This window comes from Salvia miltiorrhiza, chromosome 1 (assembly GCF_028751815.1).
Source record: "Salvia miltiorrhiza cultivar Shanhuang (shh) chromosome 1, IMPLAD_Smil_shh, whole genome shotgun sequence".
Classification (NCBI taxonomy): Eukaryota; Viridiplantae; Streptophyta; class Magnoliopsida; order Lamiales; family Lamiaceae; genus Salvia; species Salvia miltiorrhiza.
Window position 1 is genome coordinate 59,912,435 of NC_080387.1, and position 12,624 is coordinate 59,925,058.

Below are 12,624 nucleotides of genomic sequence, written 5' to 3' on the forward strand. Positions count from 1 at the left end.
AAAAAAGGTGGAGGACATCGAAAGGCGAAAATCATGTTTCAAAAAAATTCGGAATACATGGTCCAAAGACCCAACGTATCCGCTACCACTTAATGCAGCTCCCAAGGAACTGCAACCGGAGGACATAATTCGAATCATGAAGGGAAAAAATCATGAATAACCTTGATCGAATCGGATTAGAGGATCCACAAGAGTTAGCAGAATCATTTGCTAACCTAAATATGGTTGATCTAAAGATGAACCATGGAGGTGAGGTGCCCAAAGCAGAGTACCCACAAGAAGAATCATCCAGGAGATGTGAGGCTCGTGAGGAATCGAGTCATTATCAACGAACCAGAAGACGCCGGCCCAAGATGCAGGACACTCCTGTAGGGAAGGCCACACTTGAACCAATCCACCCACACAGATTGATTCTCAACCTCGATCAAGCAACTAAATTATCGTAATATTGAGATTATGAAACAACTAGACCAAATATTATGGGAAATGGTGAAAATTTGGTTATACTAAAGTTGTCATGAACTTTGTGAATACGTGAGAATCGTATAATAGAAAAATTATAGTTGTCAACAACAACTTTTGCCTCCACAAATTGCTAGTTCAACTTAAAGATTATTTGGATCCAAAACAAATTATATTAGTGTGCCAGAAGCATTGATAAATATAGAAATAAGCAATGAGGCAAAACCTGACTCACTAAATGGATGAAAACACTAAGATGTTAAGCGAGATTAGTAGCTCAAGGGTTTGAGAAACCCACAATCGATCAAATATATTCTCATGTTATGAATGGCATTATGTTTCGTTATTTATATAACATTTTATGACAGTAATCATTGATATAAATACCAAATTTATGGCCGTTATGGTTGTATTATTATATAGGTTATTAAACATAAATATATACATATATATATATATATATATATGAAAGTCCATAACCAATTAAGGAAGTTCTTCCGAAGAAAGAACATTTATGAATACTCAAAACTTATGAGAACGTGAACAAATGTCTGACGGTGAAGTTCCAATAGAAATGCTTAGTTAAAACTAAGCATTGTCTCGACCTGAAGATCGAGAATCACCCCATTGGTGTATTTCAATCCAATTGACTGTATTTTATATGAAATAGTCGACCTACCCGAAGAAGATTTTGAATAATATCACATATGTTTAGCTACCAAATGATTATCCTACAACTTGAAGTGGATAAGGAGACACCTAGACCAAAACAATATAACGAAGTTATTTAGGACCCGAAGTTCCTTATTTGTGTGCTATTGGAGCACCATTTTTATCATGCATGATATGTATTACAATTGAAAATTAACTTGCTAGCAAGATTTAATGTTTCTCCAAGAATGAGAATTTTAAATGATATTAACCATGTTATTGGCTATATTCAAAGCAAATTAAAATTGGTCTATGTTATGAAAGAAATCGAAATTCAAAATTGGTGGATGATGTTGATAATTTATGTAATTTCGAAAACTGTATTGAACACTTCCAAGATTGTTATCTTGAGGGGGAGCAGGATCTTTTAAATAGTTTTGAAAATTAGACTTTGAATGTCAATGGCCCTGAAGGCCGAATGATTGTACTATTTTTCCCTTGCTAAGTTTTTTCTACGAGGTTTTCTTAGTTAAGGTTTTTAACGAGACAACTAGTGTAATATATGAGTAAATTTATGTCTTGTACTCTTTTTCTCTACCGAGTTTTTTCCATAGGATTTTTACGGAGAGGTTTTTAACAAGGCATAAACATGATCTAAACTATAACATCAAATGAGGAGTTTATTTGGAGTCAAATTGCACGCAACTCAAGTTATACATGAAGATTCGATCACGCGATAATGTGGCAGACTTTTTATCAAATGCGTTATCAACATCGACTTTCAGAACTAGTACACAAGATCAGCATGCATCGACTCAAAGATATACAATGATTATTTTCAGGGGAAGCAGCTCATGTACTCTTTTTCCTTAGACTAGATTTTTGTTCTATTGAATTTTTCCTGGCAAGATTTTAACGGGGCAACATATTTTTAGGATTAGTCATTTAAGGGGGAGTGTTGTAAATATATATAATATATATATATTTCCCTACTTAATGACCTAACCCTAAACCGTAACCATATCTTTGTATCTCCTATAAATAGAGGCATTTAGTCCTCATAGTAAGACGCTCCTGTAGATTTATTCTCTTTACGCTCTCTACGCTATTATCTTCTCTTCTATTTTTCTCTCTACTTTCAACAGAAATGACATTTTTATTGCCAAAATAATTTTACAAAACATTTTTATCAATATTCATATTTTTCAAAAAAAATTAGAAAAGCATATTTTTCAATTTTCTATAAACATTAAGTACAATTTTAATAATCCATCTGTCCCCGTACTTAAATATACATAAGTGTTTTCGACACGAATTTTAATGATTTTTTTTAAAATATTAATAGTGGAGAAAATGTCTTACATTAAGGGGGCTCGTTTGGTACAAGTGATTATGGCATATCTATAACACTCTAATATTTTTGATAAAAAGTACGAAACACACTGTAATTTATAAATTAAAAGTTCGAAAATATTATACTGATTTCAGTGATTCTGTATACCACCTAGAGAGGTGTATACATAATACAAATCATAATTATAACTATTATTAACTTTATATAATTTTAATACAACGCACCAAACAATATATTACAGATATTTTAATGCATTCAACTAAGAGCACCCACATCCGGCTACTCGATGGGGCTTACTCAAATAAGCCCCTCGACGAATAAGCCGATGTGGGCATGCATTTACTCGAGCCTTACTCGAAAATATGAGTAAGACTCATCCGGCTTTTTAAATGGCGCGTGCAATTTTTTTTTAAATCTCATTCAATCGTCGCTTCCTTCTTTTTCTTTTTCTTCCTTTTTTCTATTCGACCATTTGAATTAATTTTTTTTTAATTCCAAAGGAACTCTTGCTTTAAAAAAAAATTCCTTCTATTTTAATCATTTAATCCTTGCTTTTAGGAAAGTCGAAAGGCTCCACCTGAATGCAAAGAGTACATGGCGAACATCGACGCCAAGCCAGTAGAATGATCAATGAGTACGCCACAAAAATGCCCTCAAGAGGGATATCCACAACGATCGGATCTTGTTCTTGAATACCGCCAACATGACGCCAGAGCAAAAAGAAATCCATGCTTAACGGGTGGCGAATATTCTAAAACGACAAACGGATGACAATTAGCTAGTTTTAAATTTATGTATTTTTTTGTAATTTTTAAGTTTTTTAAATTAATGCAATTTTAATTTCAAGTAATTGTGTTATTTAAGTCAGTGCAATTTAAAATGAAAAATACAAAAATTAAAACTAATGGATATGAGTAAGTGGATGAGTCTCTCCAATGTGGGGTGCTTACTCATAAATGGTCTTCCACTCAATTGAGTAAGCTCCTTACTCAATATTGATATGACATATAGTAAGAGACATCTCGGTCAAACATATCACACTTTGTCTCATACGGCATACCAAACGAGCCGCCCCCCACCCTCAAATTCTAAATACATAAATTGAGATAATTAAGGGATGATAAATAAAATCTAGATAAATAATATAGATTAGGTGCGATTGTTAATATTTTATAGGTGTTTGGTAAATAAAATATAAATACTAAGATAAATAGTATTATTGTTTGATACAAAGGATACAATTATAGATTAAAGAATAAATTACAATTTTAACCTTATATTTAAATAAATAAACTAAACATAAGAAAAATCATAAAATAATTATTTAATCCCAACCCCCCACCAGCCGGTCCCACCCTCAAATTCTTCCTCTTCCATAATACTCCAAGAAAAAAAAAAAAAACACAACCTCACACTCTCTCTCCCCCACCTCCATGCCAACTCCCCTCACACTAGATCTCCTCTCTCTCTCTTTACCCCAACAGAATCACCGCCCATCCTCCCCAAAATTCTTTCACCTTCCCCCCTTTCTTGCCTCCAAATTTGTTGCAGACCAAATCTCCTTCCCCCACCCTCCGACGGCCCAAATTTCTTGCTGCACCCCCTCTCCACCTTGGAACATCGTTGCTCTGCCACCGCCTCAAAAAGGGATCGGCGACCCTTCCCCCAAATTTCTTGCTGCGCCGACACCCCTCTCAAAATCTTTTCCCTCCGTTAAAAAAACCCAGCAACCCCCAAGTCCATTGAAATCAGAGGCGTGTTTCAATCAACACCTTGCAATTTAATCTGCGTAAATGGGCTGCCTTTTCCAAAAATTCACGTATTTGAAAGAGAAATTTGAGGGAGAAAATTGGAAACACAAAACCTAATCTCAATTGCTGTTCAAAGTGAGAAAAACCGATCAGGGGGTTGGGGCGGATGTATTATCTAAATGCTACAGTGTTTTGGTGCGGGCTTCACCTCTTTTGCGGGCCTGGAAGATTATTGAGATAGCCTATCAAACTGATAAAAATGGTGAGAAATATTATCATCTCACCTAATAAACCCTATCAAACACACCCTTAGTATTAATTAGATTGTGGGTAAATAAGTGTAAGTTACACGGATAAAATTGTTTAAAGTATGTGTGAGATAATGTCAAATTTGGGGACGTACCAAAAAGAAGTATATGCATAAATATGGGAGACATGTGGAGTATATAATTAATTTAAACCTAAATAAGACTTTTATTTAGAACAAATAAGAATTTAAGATTTTTTATTTGTAAATGAGATTTTGTTTAAATGTAAATTTGACTATTTAAGAACAAATAAGACTTTTTTGTTTAAATGTAAGTTTTTAATAAATAAGACTTAAGACTTTTTAATTGTAGATGAGACTTTACCTATATAAAAATAAGACTTTTTATTTTTTGAATAAATAAACCTTTTTCAAGAACAAATAAAATTTTTTCTATTTTTTTTATAGACGAGCAGCCCAGACACCCGGCAATGCCATTGGCCCAATCTGACCCGACGACTGCATGTACGCAACCAAGTGTGTTCCATACATCATACTTCCCCGTCACATTTATAACGCCCCACAAAAATGGGATGCATAAATTAAAAAAATGTAGACAAAGTAAATGAGGATAGAGGTAATGATAATAGTGAAAAAGTAAATGAAGATAAATGAAATGAAATAAAAATAAAGTAAATGGGGAGAGAAGTAAAGATAATAAACAAAATACTATATTTTTTTTTTTTGGATTGAGACGTTATAAATGAGACAATCCAATAAAGAATTTGGGATATTATTAATGAGACGGAGGGAGTACAAAATTACTCCATATTATATATTTTATAAATATTATACTATATTTTATGAAATATATGATATTAATATGACATGAGTACTATATTTTATCAAATCTTTAAATGTACACTTCGACTTTTTCACAAATCTAGGCAAAGGAAAGAAAAGTCGACAGTTTCTATCGACATTATGGATCTGTATCACGTGGTTGCTGTGGAAATGACGAAACGAGAGCAGATTTGAGGGCAAGACTTGGGATATTAAAGACCTGATCGAAGAAGTGAAAGTGAGGATGTAGAGTTGGAACAAGATCTTTGGGTTACTTGATAAGGAGCTTAGTTCTCTAGCGAAATTCCTTCTGTATTTGTGTAATCTTGTGGTACCTCTGGTAAGTTTTTAAATAAAATTATTTTTTTGATTAAAAAAAAAATATATATAGCACACATTACACTATATTACTCTATATTACGTATCAAACGAGTGCTTAATATTTTTTTAGTTGATAACGTGTTATCTTAGGAGCTACAATCTATCTATTAATATATGAAAACACAGTTTTCTACAATTTCTTTTTCCCGGCAAAATTAGCGGTTACTCTATTTCCTACTTTTCTGCCATATACCCATTTCCTCAATTTTATAATCACACGACTATAATTACTCGATTTCCTACTTTTATGCCATATACCCATTTCCTCAGTTTTGTAATCCCACGACTATAGTCCGTTGGAAAATATTTTCGCATATCACATTAAAAAAATCATTAACATCATAATCCCACGACTATAAGGGCGTGTTTGGTTTTGGGTTTTACAGCATATTAGTTAAGTTAATACAGAGTAGTAAAGAGTTTGGTATTCTATAACACTTATGCGGACGGCCCTGCGATATGTGAAGGCCCTGGTTAAAAATCTGGATTACGCAGGATAATTAATACCACCTCCCCCCTCGGATTACGCAGGATAATTAATACGGCCCTGCAATTGTGTCTATTTTTAAGCTTATCTAACCTAGAAATATGGATACCAAACGAAAATCATGATTAATTAACCATAATAGCAAACAACCAACCAATATTAGTAATACATATTTATCCACGCTAATAATCTAGTTTACTAACTATACTGACTAATCCCTTACCCAAAACCAAACACGCCCTAAGCTTATTTATCTCCCCAACTATTCTTAGCAACCTAATTGCAGAAGAAAATCCCCTAAGTTTGAACCCTTTCTCTCACCCAAATCTCCTCTTTTGCCAATTCCACCACCATATCAGCGAGCTGTTCTCTGGTAGAGATTCAACCGCCATTTTCTCATCAAACTCTGATGGAGACGAAACTGTCACCCAAAACTCAGTCTGGTCTGCGGCCTCACGACCAGTGGCGGATCCAGGGGGGGCTAGGGGGGGCTTCAGCCCCCTCCCAATTTTTAAGTTTTTTTTTTTTTTTTTAATATAGATATATATATATATATATATATTCTTATTATTTTGTTTTATATCTATATATGTGTATATAAATAGAAAAATACAAGAAAAAATATAGTAATACATTATTTATAGTATCCAACTATCCATATTAATTGCTCAACACATTGAGTTATTTATAGTATCCAACTATCCATATTATTTTTATCATTTTTTCTTTCTTAGTTAATTTTTAATGTTAAATTTGAGTCAATTCTAAAGGTAAAAGTAAAATTACTAATTACTAACAATGAAAATTAGTTTATTTGTTTAGAAGATGAAACAATTTTTTTTTAAGAAAAATGAATAAAAGTACGTCTTTATATGCTTTCAATCTACTTGATGTTGAATTAATTGAATTGCGAACAATTATCTTATTATATTAAGTGATTGTTGAAAAAATGCATGAAAATGAAGTGTACGGAATGCTCAAAAAAATTTGCTTCGGGGGCTCCCGCCCCCGAACCCCCGTGTAAATATTTCCAAACACCATAGTCCAATAAATTCAGCCCCCCCTAACATTGAATCCTGGATCCGCCCCTGCTCACGACGCCTCCAAGCGCAAAAGCAAGTTTCCTTCTCTCTATTTCTATTTCTATTTCTATTTCTATTTCTATTTCTTTTTTCTATTTCTTATTCAGCTGATTTGAATTTGTATTTTTTCTGTTCTTATTGATTAACAGCCTGTAGCAATTCTCTCTCAGAAATGGTGATGGTTCCTAGGTAGCTGATATTGATGCCTACAAGGTCTTGGGCTTCCATTGTGTTTAGTTTATTCAGTGGCTGAGTCACTACATATTAAAGGATATAGTATGACTGCATGAAAGTGGTTGGAGCGAACTTATGTAATCTTGAAACATATTTACTTGTGGTTGCAGTTGTTGGATAGAGAGAAGTAGGGATTCTGATTATTATTTTAAAAAATTATCGATTTTGTTTATTTTTGTGGTACATTTGTTGTTTGAAAAAGTTTTCTTAAATTGTTATCGGTTGGATATCTATTGAAAATTGACTATGCATGCAATATGCACTACAAGAAAACGCCAGATTAGCTACGGAATTTAACTACGGAATTTATTCCGTAGTTAATTAACTACGGATTACCAACGGAAACATATTAATTTTGATTTTTTAATTAATTTTAAATATTTAGTTATTAAACCGTAGCTAAATAGTCGTTAAAATATATTTAATTTTTTATTTTATTTATTCAATTAATTATCCGTAGTTAAATAGTCGTTAAAATATACTGAATTTTTTATTTTATTTATGAAAATTAATATTCCGTTGTTAAATAGTCGTTAAAATATACTGATTTTTTCATTTTATTTATTAAATTAATAATCCGTAGCTAAATAGTCGTTAAAATATACTGATTTTTTCATTTTATTTATTAAAATTAATATTCCGTAGCTAAATAGTCGTTAAAATATACTGAATTTTTAATTTTATTTATGAAAATTAATATTCCGTAGCTAAATAGTAGTTAAAATATACTGAATTTTTAATTTTATTTATGAAAATTAATATTCCGTAGCTAAATAGTAGTTAAAATATACTGAATTTTTAATTTTATTTATGAAAATTAATATTCCGTAGCTAAATAGTAGTCAAAATATACTGAATTTTTAATTTTATTTTTGAAAATTAATATTCCGTAGCTAAATAGTAGTTAAAATATGTTGAATTTTTTGTTTTATTTTCTAAATTAGATTTCCGTTGTTAAAGAGTCGTTAATATTTATCTAAATAGTTCTCTGCATCTTCTCACGCCCCCTTTGCCGTCTATCTCTGAAATAAGCTCCCGCGCAGTCGTTCTCCCCGCCGCGCGCTTCGATCTCCGCCGTCTTCCCCGCCGCCCGCTCCGATATCCGTCGTCTATCTCTGCATCTTCTCCCCATCGTCGCCTTCAGTTGCCGCTGAAGGTCTGGATTTCCTCATTTCAATTTCAATTTCAATTTCAATCTGTATCTGATCAAACAGATGCGCCGTCTATCCCCGTCGTTTCATCTGTAATCAACTAGCCCTACAATAAGTTCCAAGCTGATCTATCTCTAAACACAGGAGCATAAATTAGTCCTTCATTATGAAATTGTGTGCGACTTTTATGCTCCTGTATCTCCAATTGATTCTATAATGATTATAACTTAAATGAGAATCTCACCATAATGGGGATTAGTTAGGGTTCAGGGCAAGCTGTGGCGCTTAGAGTGACGGCTGATCGTTGTGCATTCTATAATTGCAGATTTCTTGGTTGGCAGGTATATTCTTTCTCTCTCTCCCCCTCCAATATTCATTATAAATCTAGATTGAGGCATAGGAGAAGAAATCTGTATCTGTTAACAGAAAGTTATAAAGTTTCCTGAATTGTTTGATTTTGTGTCATTGGCTCTGAATTTGAGGAATTTAGATTGATAGATTGTTCGTATACAAACCACGAATGAGATTTGATGACACAGAGCAAGAGCTAAGTAGGTGGTAGTTCAGTTACAATGGATGAACATAGTAAGAGTAGATATATGGCTTTTGTCTTGATCGAATGCCTTCTTCGTGTAAAATAGCATAGCGTTTTCTCTTCGTGGTTTGGTTTATGTAACAAGAGGTCTCGCCTGAGGTGTAGTTTAATCTCTTGGACTTGTATTATATAGATTAGGCGACTAATACAGGCAGTAGTGTTGCTACATGAAGCTTTCTGCTTTTGTGTTTGGCTTAATTATGAATGTTAAGAATTTCAGATTAGTCGAAGAACAGTAAAAATGTAAATGATACTGGAATTAAAAATTACGGTCTAACTCTCAGGTCATGCCATTTTGGAGGTTATAAGCAACTGACTAATTCATTTTGGAGGTGAATGAAATTATCGGTTATTATCATTGTTGAAAATATACACATTGAACTCAGATGAGACTTTAGAGTATAAATGAGAAGGGAAGCCGCAAAACTCAGATGTACTTTCGAATTTGGAACAGAAATACTTGGGGTTACAAAAATGAAGTTGAGAAGGGAGAAGAACTTAAAGTAGTATTGTACTGCCATGATACATATTCTGCTATTGTGTTCCTTTTTCCCACAATTCTTTAACCTGTTAATACACAAGTTATGTTATAATTATCAACCTCTGCCACCATGATCACCACTTTTCACTTTTTGAAACATTAATACTTGAGACAATCATGTTTGCTTGAGTTGATGCATCTGTTTCTTCCCAACTTCTCTCTCATTTTCCCTTTTCTATTTCGACATAGAGCCTACTTTCTGAGGATTGAATGCCAACTTTTTGCAGGTTCGAGGACCCAAATGTGCTCGAAGGTTTGCTGAGTATGGCTGTCTAGATTCTACCTCGGTTTTGAGCTCAGAAAAATCTATAGAGGAACTTATTCAACAGCCTCCTCTCCAAGGAATCGAAGATAATCTGATTGAGTTCTCTGAGGCTTTGAGAAGTGAGTCTTTAGATTAATCATTTGTTATCTATATGCTACTATTGGAGCAATATGTTGATACTAATTTGATTAAATATGGTTTTAGCCGTTGCCAAGGCACTGAGACGGGTGACAGAAGGTAAGGCTTCTGCTCAAGCCGAAGCTGCTGAATGGATCTGAATTTGCTGCAGGGATCTGAATTTCCTTGAGCATACTAGTGACTTTGGTTGGAAAGAGTGAGCACTGGACTTATGCCCTTAACTTGTCTCCATCGGCCTTACATTTGCTGAAATGGCTTTCCAATTCAACTGTATTTGGTCTTTGTTTGTTATTTGCAGATACCAAAGAACTAGGCCTATAATTATTGATCCTGGACTTTATCACTCAAAGAAATCTGGTGTTTTCTGGGCCAAAGAGAAAAGATCGTTGCCTGCTTCTTTCAAGTTATTCACTGGTACTCCAGAAATCTTTTAGACCTATGTACTGATTTTCTCACTTCATATATATAAAGCCCAAGTCTAATAACTTCCATATATTAGCTACTGACGGTAGGCGGATCTGTTGGTTGGAAAATGGGTATGTATATATGTTTGTCGAATTAAGTAAAATGTTATGATATATTTAATTTGAGTTACTAATATTGAATTCAATACTTTATAATTCAGCATTTTGAGGCCGACTGAGAAGATTCGACGTACAACTACTTCAAGCTTTCAAGGCTTCATAGATCCTGAAGGCGTCAATTGGAAGAGTTTGTCGCCCAGCACCATAGACATATATTATGATGAGTTTAAGGTATATTATAGTAATGATTTAGTTTAGATATCATTAAATTTATACTAACTTTAAATTCAAATGTTGTAGAAATCTTTTACATGGGATGGGGAAGTTTACAGCTCGGACGTCATTCGTAAGACATGGATCTCACAAGCTAGGCATGCTTATAAAGATTTTGTCCATGGATGTAAGGTTATTATCGATGAAGGGAGCAGACCTCAATTTCTTCATAAAGACATTGTTACAAAGTGGAAGGAATATTGGGCGACACCTGTATTCCAAGTTAAGTCGCAGCAGGCGAGCAAGAATCGTCGATCTGAGCCTGCTGGTCCAGGTACAGGATTATCTATCCACTATGGAGGCTCTCGCAGTGCTATTAGTCATGCTGAGCATGTGGTAAGTTATTGCAAACGTGTTTTTATCTTTGTAAAAAATTCAATAATTCAATAATTTAATTTTGAATCATTTTTCTTTATTACAGGCTCGAGAGAAGAACATTTCTATCGCAGATGCACATTATGATACTTTCATGAGGATGCACTTTAAGAAAGGACAGTTCGATGGACGGGCACAGACTCAGGGTGTAAGTAATATGAACATTTTAATTATTCTAAGCATTTAATTCTATTTTATCACATTTTAAGTTGTTTGTAATGCATCTAAATGTAGCTTGAGATACATAGTCGAGTCGAGGAGTTACGCTCTACTCTTGGACGAGATGTCACTCCAGATGAGGTCAGTCAGATCTATAGGGAGGTGGTGACGCCAGATCCGAAGGGGCGTAGACTCGGATTGGGCATTATGTCTCAGATGCGTTCCACTGGTTCGACGAGCACTCATTCGACGTGCTCGTCTCAATTTCCTTCAGCAGCAGTCTCAGCTCAGATTGCACAGCTCCAGACAGAGTTAGAGCAGACACAACAGAGAGAGGCTACTCTACAAGCTACTCTACAGGCTGAGGTGCAGGAGCGACGACGAAAAGAAGCAGAAATGGAGGCTGAGGTGCAGGAGCGACGACGAAAAGAAGCAGAAATGGAGACTAGGCAATTGGAAATGCAACAACAAATTTCTCAGCTTATGAAATTCTTCCAATCATCCTCCCGTTCCTCGCCTCCACCCTAAATACATGTTTTGTACTTATTATATATTGTTATTAGATTTTTATGTAGATGTTTATGAATTTATTACACTAACAGGTATCCTTTATGATATTTTATTAGTTCGATTTTGAGATGATTATTAATTTAAATATTGCATTGATTTTGTATTTATTAGAAACAGGTTTTACAGTGAAATATTAAAAAAATAAAAATAAAAAGTATATATATTGCTACGGTTTTACTACTGAATACTAAAAACAATGTCGGTATGTAGCTACGGTTTTGCTACGGAATATTAAAAAAAATAAAAAAATACTATATATAGCTACGGTTTTACTACGGAAGGTTAAAAAAAATAAAAAAATACCTATATGTAGCTACGGTTTTGCTACGGATTATTAAAAAAATATAAAAAGAAATCTATATATAGCTACGGTTTTACTACGGAAAGTTAAAAAAAATAAAAATACCTATATATAGCTACGGTTTTGCTACGGATTATTAAAAAAATATAAAAGAAATCTATATATAGCTACGGTTTTACTACGGAAAGTTAAAAAAAAAAAAAATTCCTATATGTAGCTACGGTTTTGCTACGGATTATT

The 12,624-nt window shown here is 33.7% G+C and overlaps 1 protein-coding gene across 1 annotated transcript; it reads left to right on the forward strand.

Moving 5' to 3' along the window:
* Nucleotides 1–221: 221 nt before the first annotated feature.
* On the forward strand, nt 222–12,150 carry LOC131010934 (uncharacterized). Its single transcript, XM_057938646.1, has 10 exons — nt 222–442; nt 8,477–8,648; nt 10,007–10,163; nt 10,249–10,281; nt 10,361–10,452; nt 10,654–10,718; nt 10,808–10,937; nt 11,007–11,315; nt 11,401–11,502; nt 11,589–12,150. Exons 1-10 carry the CDS (start codon nt 222–224, stop codon nt 12,039–12,041), a joined length of 1,734 nt encoding a protein of 577 aa, XP_057794629.1. The 3' UTR covers nt 12,042–12,150.
* The last annotated feature ends 474 nt before the right edge of the window (nt 12,151–12,624 follow it).

What these genes read in the sequence shown, in the direction of transcription:
- LOC131010934 (XM_057938646.1), top strand. Translation starts at nt 222, where the DNA reads ATGGTTGATCTAAAGATGAACCATGGAGGTGAGGTGCCCAAAGCAGAG. An exon ending in AATGGCTTTCCAATTCAACT is followed by an intron (nt 10,453 to 10,653) that starts GTATTTGGTCTT and finishes ATATATATAAAG; the next exon opens with CCCAAGTCTAATAACTTCCA. An exon ending in ATCTGTTGGTTGGAAAATGG is followed by an intron (nt 10,719 to 10,807) that starts GTATGTATATAT and finishes TTTATAATTCAG; the next exon opens with CATTTTGAGGCCGACTGAGA.